The sequence below is a fragment of the Eubalaena glacialis genome, chromosome 4, assembly GCF_028564815.1.
Source record: "Eubalaena glacialis isolate mEubGla1 chromosome 4, mEubGla1.1.hap2.+ XY, whole genome shotgun sequence".
NCBI classification, from domain to species: domain Eukaryota; kingdom Metazoa; phylum Chordata; class Mammalia; order Artiodactyla; family Balaenidae; genus Eubalaena; species Eubalaena glacialis.
The window spans coordinates 106,945,490-106,957,407 of NC_083719.1; the positions used below are offsets into that span (position 1 = coordinate 106,945,490).

At 38.7% G+C, this 11,918-nt stretch overlaps 1 protein-coding gene across 1 annotated transcript in view; it reads right to left on the bottom strand.

The window, feature by feature from the left end:
* Nucleotides 1–306: 306 nt before the first annotated feature.
* Nucleotides 307–11,918, bottom strand: part of FBN2 (fibrillin 2) — a 245,668-nt gene continuing 234,056 nt past the window's right edge. Inside the window, exons 60-65 of the mRNA XM_061188122.1 lie at nt 11,273–11,389; nt 10,523–10,651; nt 8,689–8,808; nt 3,966–4,197; nt 2,548–2,719; nt 307–681 (exon numbers count right to left, since the gene is read on the bottom strand). Of these exons, the coding sequence (XP_061044105.1) occupies nt 307–681; nt 2,548–2,719; nt 3,966–4,197; nt 8,689–8,808; nt 10,523–10,651; nt 11,273–11,389 (1,145 nt within the window). The remainder of the gene's footprint in view (nt 682–2,547; nt 2,720–3,965; nt 4,198–8,688; nt 8,809–10,522; nt 10,652–11,272; nt 11,390–11,918) is intronic.

Here is an 11,918-nt window from a genome sequence, read left to right on the forward strand (position 1 = left end):
ATTTTTGTGCATTTAGTGCCATATGCTGATCTCTTGAATATTTAGGTTTTTTTTTTTTTTTTAATATATTTTAAAGTGAAGTTATATAGAAAATACAGTAACCACGGTTGCCTCTGTACTCAAATCTTTGGCCACACCAGAGTCTAATTATCACTCCCTGTGAGGGTCAACATTCTAAAGTCTGAGACAGGGAGGAAAGAAATAAAAGTCTTTTTTTTTCCTCTTTAAAATTAGTCATTGATTTCTCAGAGGCTTCTGAAGGCTGGCTGTGCAGGGATTTGAGCCTGGAACCAAGTCTGCAAGGGGTTAATAGAGTTGAATCTGCAGCCTCATTCTGAGAGCCTCCCCGAGCTCCCCTAGGAGGTAGTCGTCCTCATTGCTGTCTTCCAGTTTCTTAAGCTCCTTTTTCTTGTAGAGAGGGATGCTAGTGATTTCCAGTGTGTGTGTGCCAGGCACGAGCTTCCTCTTGGCCGTGTGCAAGTAGCTGAGCCCATTCCTTTGGTGGATGCGGAAGATGCCATCGTCATTCCCGTGGGAGATGACATAGCGGATGTGGTTGTTGAGTGGCTCAATGGCGGGCATGAGTTCTAGGATGTGCTCCTTAGAGCCAAGGCCAGAAAGGTTGAACTTCATTTTCACGGGGCTGTCCATGTCGACACTCTCCAGGCTGATCTGTTCAACCTGGAGAAAGAGCAGGAAACGATGTGGGAAGAGCTTCGACAGCACAGGTAGATGACTCAAAAGGAGCCTGCTGTCGGGGTGCAGCCACAAGGACGATGTATCTCTGCCCCTCCTCACTCTGCTTGTAACTTACTGTCGGCTGGGAGAAAAGGTCAATTCCACAGAGTATGCCCTGTAAATCTTTACGACTTCTCACTCAGCCTTATCCAGGTAAAGTTACAGGTCTGGGCCTACGGGGAGCACTCACATTTCAAGTTTTTTTTGTTGAGTTTATGGAATATCACGCTTATTAATAATAAACAAGAGACAATTTAGGAAATGACTGTAATTTTTTTTTTTTTTTTTTTTTTTTGCTGGAGTTAAAACGAGAAGTGCAGCTGTTATCTAACAGCAGGGACTGTCCCCAGAGGGCTCTTCACTCTGAAGGCCCAGGTTGATTTTATGGTCACAAACCATGAGTGAGTGTCTTTGCTGGGAGCTGTTAGTGCAGAGGGAGGGACCTGCAGAGTCGTCAGGGCTCAGGTTTGAACCAGCTTTGGTAAAAAGCCAATGGGGCACGGCCCAGATGAACCAAGTCTCCCTCAGTCAGCAGTATGGGAGGTTTAGAAATGCTATTTCAGTAAGACAGGCAAAAAAAAAAAAAAAAAAAAAATCAATGCTTTGAGTGGGCGCTTGCCAAGAACTTGAGAAAAGTGGCACAGAAGTGCCCCCATCAGTGTGCAGACAAAATCCTGTCCCCAGAACTATGATGGGAAGGTTTTATGAGCAGAATTTCTGGATTTGTAGTTTGGGATACTTGATGAATATCTCAGTTGGCATATTTAAATATCAGTTAGACACCCCAGTCTACGCAAGGTAAATGTAATGCTGGCCTATTTATTATTATAAAATAGAACCAGAGACTTTTTGGCTAGCGAAGTCTATCTAGTCTTACAAATAAGTTTCTGAGGCCCAGAAAACTGAAACAAATTGCCCAATTCACACAGCCAGTGAGTTGAAGACTAGGTTTTTTGATGGGGGATTCTGCAGTAACACTAACTGACAAGGATGGTACTCTCCCTGATGTCTGGGGGAAAACATCTCCAGATACCGGGTACTATTCGGAGAACACGTACGATGCTTATGCCAGGCACCATTCCAGGAGCTTCACAGTAATCACTCAATCTTCTTGTCAGCCTTCAGAGGTAATTATTTTTATTCCCATTTCACAGGTGAAGAAATTGAGGTAGAGAGAGGTTAAGTAAAATGGCCCATGTAACATGGGTAGTAAGTAGGGAGGATCAGGGAACATATTCAAAATCATGAAGTCTGTGGCCCGCCCCTTTAACCACTCTGCTAAATACTATGAACAGCAAAGACATAGCAGCAGCAGGCAATTCAGATCTTCAGCTCCTTACAAAATACAAGTTATGTGGATATAAACTCTTTATGGGAGGAACACCTGTCTTATAAATATTACAATATAAGACCTAGTTGGCTTACCTACTGAAAATTAAAATCAGCCCAGTGCACTACATATGTATACAACAGAACTGGACAGATTCAAAATAATTTTGGTTTTTGAATCATTTCAAAATAGTTATTTCCTAGAAGGACATATTATTGCCTTCTGGCACAAATCAAAGAATGAAAACATATGATCTGAAACTGTGAATCTTAAAGTCCCCCAGTCCTTGTGTTTTGAGCTAAAAATGCCTCTAATTTTAATTTACTTGTCTCTGCCATAGTGTGTCCATGAATTTAGCCAATAAATTTCATGACAGTTTTAGCTTCACTGAGGCTGAAACCGACATAAAAGTTTACTGCAAAATATACGTGACTCCATATGGATAAAATCTGGTGACAAAACAAAGTGAGGTTACTCACAGCAGTGGGTTTGGGTTCATAAAGACTTCTCTTCTGTCTGCTGTCTTTCTTAGAGTAGCCGTTGATTTTGCACTCATAGCATGCTTCCGGGGACAGAGCGTTCTCTTCATCCATTTCTGCATCCACCGACAGGTACTGCCCTTTGTTAAATCCCATTCCTGAGACACAGTGGCTATTTGCAATAGGATGCAAGGTGATGTTAGACTTCATTATAATGTTGACTACTGTTTTCCAGAGGTAGAGCAGAGATCTTTCCAAAATAAGAAACCCACAAAGCAAACCTTAAGATCATAAATATAAAAACCTAATAGTCTTGGTAACTCTTTTCTTCAACACTTAATACGTGAGATCCTCCTTTATTTTGAACAGCAAATTTCTTCTAAGAGTGAGCCCCAAGTTTCCCCAATTTTCGATCCTAATTAGACTGAAGCACTATGTGTAGTTAAATCAAGAAGATAAAAGCAAAGTATGAATTTCCAAAGAGAGTGCCAGAAGTTCTTTTGATTCAAAAGCCTGAAGCCTATGTTTGCTGCTCACAACAAAGCTCTCTGCTGTACCAACTGAGATTTCTGAACTCCAATTCTGGTTAGTGAAAGAGTCAGCGAGCTGGCTCTAAATGACCCTTGTCTACACCAAGACTTTCGTTTCAAGCATTATTATGTACCCACAGTGGACATACTAGTTCACGACCCTCAGTGTCTGACTCACACACTGCTTCTTCTGAGGAGGGTGACCCTGACTGACTCCTAAACTCTTCTCTTCTGTGCAGTTGAGCGCTGGCTTCCTTGAAGGAAGGATGCAGGTGGCCAGCACCTCATCTGCAGCTGATAGGACTTGAGACAGCTGCACTTGGGAAAGTGCGACTAGCTGGAGGGAACCCAGCCTTGCGGAGACAGTGTCACACCAACCAGGCGCATCCTCTCTGTGCAACAAAAAACCAGATGAGCAAAGAGAGGGACAACTCCTTCCTCACGGAGCATGGAGCTAGCACCTGCCAAAATTCACAGAAGAATCTGGAGTGAAGCCATTTCCATTTGTACTTCTTAACTCAGGTGTCTCTGACAACACGTGAGCCACAGCATTTTTAGACAACTGCTTGTCTCTGGCCTTGAGGGAATCCAACTGAATCCACTCAGGCCGTTTCAAGAGGCACGAGAGTGATACCTGTATACACATTCGAGTCTTATGCTCACCACAAAGGAGGTAATCCACATGCCTTCTTCCATGTGTTTCTTCTTCCATGTGCTTCCTCCTCCCATTCCCTAAGTGCCCTGATCAGTGCTTTTCCCTTGTGGGCTTTTAATCACCGTTCACTCCCCCCTCCCAGTGCCGGGCGGCCAGGCGGCCTGAACACAGGGAGGGCAGCCTGAGCTGGACCACGCTCGCCTTCCTGTGTGCGGGGAGGTGGAGGGCCTTACCCCTGTCCCACTCTGTAGTAGCCAGGTGGGCAGCCGCAGAGGTAGCCCCCTTCCGTGTTGGAGCAGCCGTAATTGCACGGGTTCTTGGAAGACGAGCACTCGTTCACGTCGTGGCAGGCACTGGAGAACTGGTCGAAGGAGAACCCAGAGGGGCAGGCGCACTTGTAGCTCCCCAGGGTGTTGTAGCAGGAAGCAGAGCCACAGGCATTTGGATTGGAGCACTCATTCTCATCTATGAACATAAAGCAAGAGACTCTTACAAGGGGTAGGGGCAGTGGGGCAAAGAAGAGCCTGAGTTTCAAAGTACCTATGATTTTCCAGGGGAAATAGCTCTAGAACTGTATTTTTTAAATGTTTACCCTGATGGTTGATTTGCAAAGCCTATGAAATTTTAAAAAAACACAACAAGACCCAACAAATCCCCCTAAATTATGACTTAAACAAAACCTTGCCCCGCCCTTTTATATTCTGTTTGTACTAGGTTTTTCTGAATACCCTGGCAGCCTCTGGGGACAGATATTTGCAGTTTGACTACTGAAGAACTCTTCTATTCTCTTATCAGAGGGTTACTTCAAAAGCCTATACTTCAGACAGATTTCACAGAGACAGAAAGCAGATTCCTAGTTGCCAGGAGCTGCGGGGAGGGAGAAATGGAGAATGACTTCTAATGGGTATGGGGTTTCTTTCTGGGGGGATGAAGATATTGTGGTGTTGATGTTTGCACACTGCTGTGAGAATATACTAAAAACCACTGAACCGTACATTTTAAAAGGTGAATTTTATGGTATGTGAATTATATGTCAATTTTTTAAAAGCCTCTATTTATATCTGTATTTTTATCCATTCTCCCAGCAATTCCCAAAGCCTTCACTATATATGGAAAGAAAAACAGATAAAAAATTTAAATACCTTAAATGAAAATGACTGAAATAAACATTATTTAATTGAAACTTCTGAACCAATAACCTCGTACACTTTTAACACTTGAGAATGCATCAAATGCAGACTTTGCCTTCTGACATGGGTTTGCACCAAGCCATCACCTGACACAGGTTTTACTAGTTTAATGACTCACATTATACCATAAATGCCTGACAGCAAGATAATTACAGGTTGATACTTTCAGCTGCTCTTATCATTTTTACAAATTCAAAGCTTGATTGTGCTTTTAACTTTGGAGACGACAATTTTGCTCTTAACTATCTGGTTGATACCTATTTTGTGGCTTGACCCCTGTGGGCTTTATTATAATCCAAAAGTCACCCTGGGCACCAGTCACATTTGGTTCATGGAATTCTTTCAAATTCTCGTGACTGCACTGGAGCATAGTGTGTCTGTCTACCTAATACCTGACAAGTCTATGTTTCAGCCCATGTGGGGAAACAGGCCCATATGCAATTAGGTGTACCCTTGGGACACAGCAGCTACAGGGAAGTGCTTATCTGCAGGAGCTCAGTGAGATTACGGAAGATGCAGATACAGTCTCAGTGAAGAGGCCTCTCACACAGGAAATTAAACTTCATTAACTATGGCACAGAGGTTATTGAGAGGGCCGATGTTATTAGGCACATTTCTGTATCGTGATTATAGTTTCAGAATTAAACCAAACTGCCAAATGTAGAATTCTTAATTACTGGATATGAAATGTACTATGATTACCTAATATGTACAAATTCTTAGCCTTCATTTCATGGGGAGAAAGTATATGAATACATTCTTAATAACCAGGCTACCTATGACATAAATATAACTATTTTATTTCTACATACGAAAGACTTAGAATTCTGCCTCAAAGGCTCATCTGCTTTTATAATTAAATCTGACATTTATATGTGGTGTTTCTCTCCTAATGGAGAATGTGAGTTAGGTTATAATTTAACAAAATGATCCTGCTATGAATATAGTATTCGACACTGTGTTAGGTAGAATAATTACCAGGCAAAACCAATTAGTTGAATAAATTGCTTTTAAACATACCACTGACAAGAACATTTTTAAATAGGTAAAATTTTTGGAAGCACCAGGATAGACTTCACATTTATATGCTATAACCGTACATCACAGCATAATTCTATAGGCTTAGGTAATCTGACTTTGAAAATATGTTCCTGTTTGAGACCTACTTTGAGCTGACTCAAGCCTCGCTAAACCATGTTCAAGTTATTTTGAAAAGGACATACAAGGAACTAGAAGTTGCTGACACCACATAACCCAAAGCTTCATATACTAAGAAGTAATCATATGCAAATGTTAATAATATTCCCTTATTTTCAATTTGGAATAATCGTCATGCTTGCATATATTTGAGAATGTTACCTAAATCTGTACAATCTACGTACCAGAATGTTATAAATGTTCTGTGGTAACTGGCTGGAAACTTCTGAAAGTATTCATTTGAATTAAAAACTTTTTTCAATATTAACACGTACAAGAACTGTCATTTTTCTTAAATTGGTAGTAGTATTAACAACATTGTAGGTTTACAATTTAATATTACTTAAGTTACCTGATACAGTTAACATTTTTGTCTTTTTACAAGGGGACCCCACTTAAATCTGTCTGAAATACTTCATACTATATTCCCCCCTCAATCATATGAATAACTGAAGATATTCATACCCATAGTGACAGATAAAAATGATTTGTGGCCTTTCGATTTGCATTTTGTCATAATGCTTGTTATTTTGCTAACTTGTTGCTTTTATTAGTTCCCAATGGGTTGTTTAATTCTCTTACTGCCATATATTTGAGTTGAAATTCCAACTGTGTTCTGTGGGTTCAAGGCAAGAAAGTCAGCAATTATATTAGAGACCAGCTGGACTGCTCAACCCTGCACAGAAGAATCTCGAATCTTTCAAATTAAACCCCTGCTTCATCTTACTTACCAGGGGCCTGCTGCTTACAGAGGCCCATTTTAGCAGAGCAAGCTAACAAATTAATTCTTGCAGTTGGGGATATCTGCTTACGTATCTTTAGCTTTGAACTCATCTTTGAAACCACTTATCCCTCTGCCCATGGGGGTCTCTCCTGACTAGAAGGCACACTGGCCTCTGGCTGGACTCCAGCGTGAGCTGCTCTGGGGTGACTGCCTTGCTTAAGTGCCTATTCCAAGGATCCCACCAAGAAGAACTGGGATACGCCACATAGCCCTGACTTTAAGTCAGACCAAATTCAGTGAAAACCTGTGTGGCTATTTTCGCACTAAATGCTTACAGACAGAAACTCCAGGAAACTTAAAAACTTAGAAATTGAGTTGATACTCCATACATGTTCCTATTTCCACTTATGATCACTTTAAAAACAAGAATTTTAGTTAAGCTGACACGTGTGAAATATTAGAGGATCATTCTTTTGCTTTAAGTTCTGTAGAATTAACCAAGAAGCCCGTGGTATTAACCAAATAGAGGGTTGGGCCTCATATTTTATAAACAACACAATAAAATCGTTTCACACTGTTTTAATAGCTATCTAAAAAAGTACCATTCCCTATGTTCTGAAGAGTGTGCCTACACTCTAAACATCTCTGTTTATGAATCAATAAATCAGGGCATAACAACTTCTGCGACATTTTTTTTTCTATGAAGAGAAAAGAAGTAAACTAAACTTATGAAGTTATTTTGATTGACTGCCTAACTCATCATTTTGATAATCCTTTCAAACTCTGTCCTTAACTCCTAGATCATTAGTGGTTTTTGCATTTCCCCCACGAGTGTCTATTTGTGGTGTGGCTAAGCATCTGTCTTTAACCTGGCACAAGGCCACAGCAGACCTGCGATGACTTTCAGAGTTGCTTTCCCTCCTTTGAAATTTGTCTTGATTTTCTCAATTCACTAAACTGCCATTAGAAATTTCTTTTGAGAAGATCACCAAGGATAAAATCAGGTTAATTTATTTAGTGGATTGCTCACAGTAAAATATTTGAAATACAAGTGGGGTAATTTAAATGACTACAGAGAAACAGGAAGTACCCCGCTGTTTCTCAGCAGGACCGCTGTTCCCCTTTCTGTTCTGCTGTGCCAGCATCTAATGTCACACTGTGTTGGATGGTGCCTCTATGAAGGGCATTCAAATGGAGCCAAGAAATTAGGCATATGCTAACTAAGTTAGCCAGCTATTCAAGTAGAGAGTAATGTTCTCTTTGATCAATCTCTCCTTAAAAGGAGAATTTCCATGACTCTATCAAGTGCAAGAAAGGGAGCTGAGTGCCTACAGATTTTATTTTATAAACACTTTTGGATGGAGTTTTCAAGAGAATTTGCTGTAACTAGGTACTTTTTCTACCTTAAAATCCTTTAGCCCCTTCATTAAATATGTGACTGGAGAGCACAGATGAATGGTGCTCATTAAGTTGATCTGAATCCCTTTAGATTTATATGAGGGGGATGGATGGGCAATCCTTCAACCCCAAATCAAAAGATACTAAATGATGATTCTTGACCCCATCTTCAGAAACTTAGAATTACACCTAGCAGAAAATTAAAATTATGAGAGCTCTAGTTGAGCTACCGTTTAGGTACCTAACATTTTTATCATGTATATTTTCAAATACACACATGTACAGAGACTAGTTTAATGGATCCCCATGCATCAGTCCTAAGTACTGGTTTTTAAGCTCTAGGGTTTAAAGGCTACACTGAAATGCCAGTCCTTATTGTTCGTTCGTTTTACTCAAAGATACTTTAAGGTGAGAAAGGCAGATGCTGTGTAACAAGCGAGTGCTCACCGACACACTGATTCCACTGGTAATGCTGAATATATCCTTGAGGGCAGCCACACCTGTAGCCTCCCAGGATGTTCTGGCAGCCATGCTGGCACCTATGGTTTCCATCACATTCATCAACATCTGCAAAAACAATCCCGGCAAGATCTTTATGTAACCTTTCTTCTACTATTCTTAAATGAACTCCAAACACAGCCTGGGGTAACTATTATCACAGGAACAAACAAACAAGACATACTGAGGGGCTGTGATTTTTCCAAGTCACATGGTTATTAATCAGTGGTGGTGCAGAGAACGGTTCTGAGATAAGAAACCACATCATTCTTAGGCTATCCACCAGCCATGCCACGTCAGTGCTCTAAATAACAACTTAATGTCAGCAAATCAACCATAGCAACCACAAATGTTGTGCATTTTGGATGGATTAACTATATATGGTATGATTTATTTGGTAAATGATATAAATATATTTGCATTATATATTCCAGTAGGTTCAAAAGTGATTGACATGTAATCCTCATTTTTGGGAAGATACAAGCACTACAGAAATACCTAAAAAGTATAATGGTTTGCACACAAAAAATTTTATTACCATTCAAGATTAATTAGATGCAAATTTAAAGTATTCTAAATACGTTATTTTTAGACACGATATAGTATTATGACACATATGGAATAATTTCTTTGTTCAGACATGCATACTCTCCTGGAATGACAACTGAGGCTTTGAAACCTACCCATAAAAAGTGAAATGAAATTGGCATGTCTGATGTATGCGTAACAAATTTATATGGATAATTAATAAATGATATCTTATGTGGATGGTTACAAGCCAAACTCACACATGGCAAGCAGCTGTATGTTCAGAATACTTTCAAAGTCTCAATGACTTCGAATACAAAATATTAAAATAGAAAATTTTTAAATTGAATTTTTCTTGGCGGAAAATTAGATACATATAAAAGTCCTATAATTCTTAGAGTATATTAAAAACTTTGAGTAATTCTTAAGTATATTAACAATTTTGAATATATTTCTAGAATTCAAAATCATATATTTCTACGAATAATTAATTAAAGGGTGACTAATATCAATAAAGACATAAATTACAAATGTATATAAAAATATAAAGGGGATGTATATGCTCTCAGAATCTCTGGCATGAGCATTTTGTAAAAGCTACCAATCCTAGTACATTTGTCTCATACGCTAGCACTTGCAATGGAAATACTGAAGAACAATATAATATTTTATTGACCACAGGCAAATTCTTATTTTATTCCCACTTAAATGTTCCCTTGGATTTAATAGGAAATACCTATTGTGACAGAAACTTTATAGGAAATGCCCTTTGTAGAAAAGAGAGTGAATCAGGAGTCTCAGACCAAATAAAATCGCCATCAGTTTTCCCCAGAGCTTTCTGTACATTTTTTCGGTTCTCTATAATTCGTTCTTTGTCTTACACGTAACATTTACACATTCAAGTATCATGGAACAGACATCCAATTTTTTTCTGGTCTACTCATACGCTACTGTAAACTAAATTAGGTACAGAATTCTTTTTCAGTTCAATTCTTTTTTAGATCAGTAATTAGGTAAATAGTTACTTCAGAAGCCAATTTGTACTCACAGAATTTTTGTTTCATCACATTAAGGTTTTCCTCTGCCCCCCAAAATGATATATGAAAATTTATGAACAAAAAAATCAATTTCTGGGTTTTATTTTGTTAATTTTTTTTTCTTTTGAGATGATCTCAATTGCTCATTGAGTGGCTTGGAAGTTAAAAGAAAACAGTTTGCTGTATTAGAATAAGAATATTTGAGCAAATAAACTCACCTTCACAGTTCAGTCCCGTGGCATCAAGAGAGAACCCTCTTTGACATTCGCAGCTGAAACTTCCAGGGGTGTTTTGACAGATTCCTTTTGCTCCACAAAGTGAAGGCTGAGACCCACATTCATTGTTGTCTAGCAAAGCACAAAGTGGCAGAGCGTCAAGCTTCCCAATTATTATATGACTCAAATTTTACTACATGAAGTAAAAAGTGAAGTATAAAAGCCTAAGTTTCATGATGTGAAAACAGAACTTTAGGGAAATGTATACCATTATTTATGGTCATGTTAAAGGCAAAAATGGTCAGAAAAAATATATTTCAAGAGATTTGAAATTAGAGCATATTTTGGGTCAATTGAGGACATGGTTTTCGATAGTACAGACTGAAAGTCTCTTAACCTGTGTGTCTTCTAACATAAAAAAAAAAAAACCCAGCATGTTCATTAGCATGTTCCAAATTAGAGCGAGCCTTTAACCATATTTTATCTGAACACACATGGTTATATTTAGAATGCAATATAAAGGCGTTGCCTGGAATACACCTCGTGTGCATGTGCTTGGACTATACAGGATTTTTTCCTTTGGATATTGTTCTAGTGAAAAAATATATATATTATTAACAACATTTTTAGACCACTAATTATGAGGGATTGGTTTTAATGTAAATACTGAGCCGTTATTCTACCATTTTTTAAGTACAGTTTTAGGCTTCTACTAAAAGTTTGCAAAATTTCCCTTTTGTAGTTTTGTCTTACCAATACAAGCAGTGTGATGTTGTGTGAAACCAGGTGGACATTTACAGGTAAAACCTCCCAGAGTGTTGACACAGAGGAACTGGCAGTTGTGCTGTTTGGTTTGACATTCATCAAGGTCTGCAATGAAAGAGAAGCCTATGAAAATTGGAGCAGAGTTATCTGGCTTTGCCTCCTTTCTCATGAAGCCACCAGGAGTATTTTGTCTAGATTTTTGCTGGAAGCTTTGTAGATATCCATATGCATACGGCAAGTAGTTTCTTTTCACATACTTAAGCAGCATAAATATTACGGGCTACAATGATAGGATGGCTGAGGTGATACATACCACAAAGTTTTCTTAAAATAAAAAACTGAAAGGATGAATCATAGTGGTGTTCGTGAACTGTTCTCAAAACTAATATCAAAAGGTTATAATTCTTGTATTTAATGCACAGTTTAGTACATGGTTGGCCACTTATTTCTATTAAAGAAGGGATTAAACAAAAATAAAACAGAATCTGAAAATTGATGAAGGTCTTAACACAAACACTGAGTCAGGTTCTCAGGATCCAAATGAAAACACCATCATAAATACCAGAAGAAGCAAAAACACAGCATCTATGATTCTAGTCATAAATGGAACTAGTATTTGAACTATATTGATAGA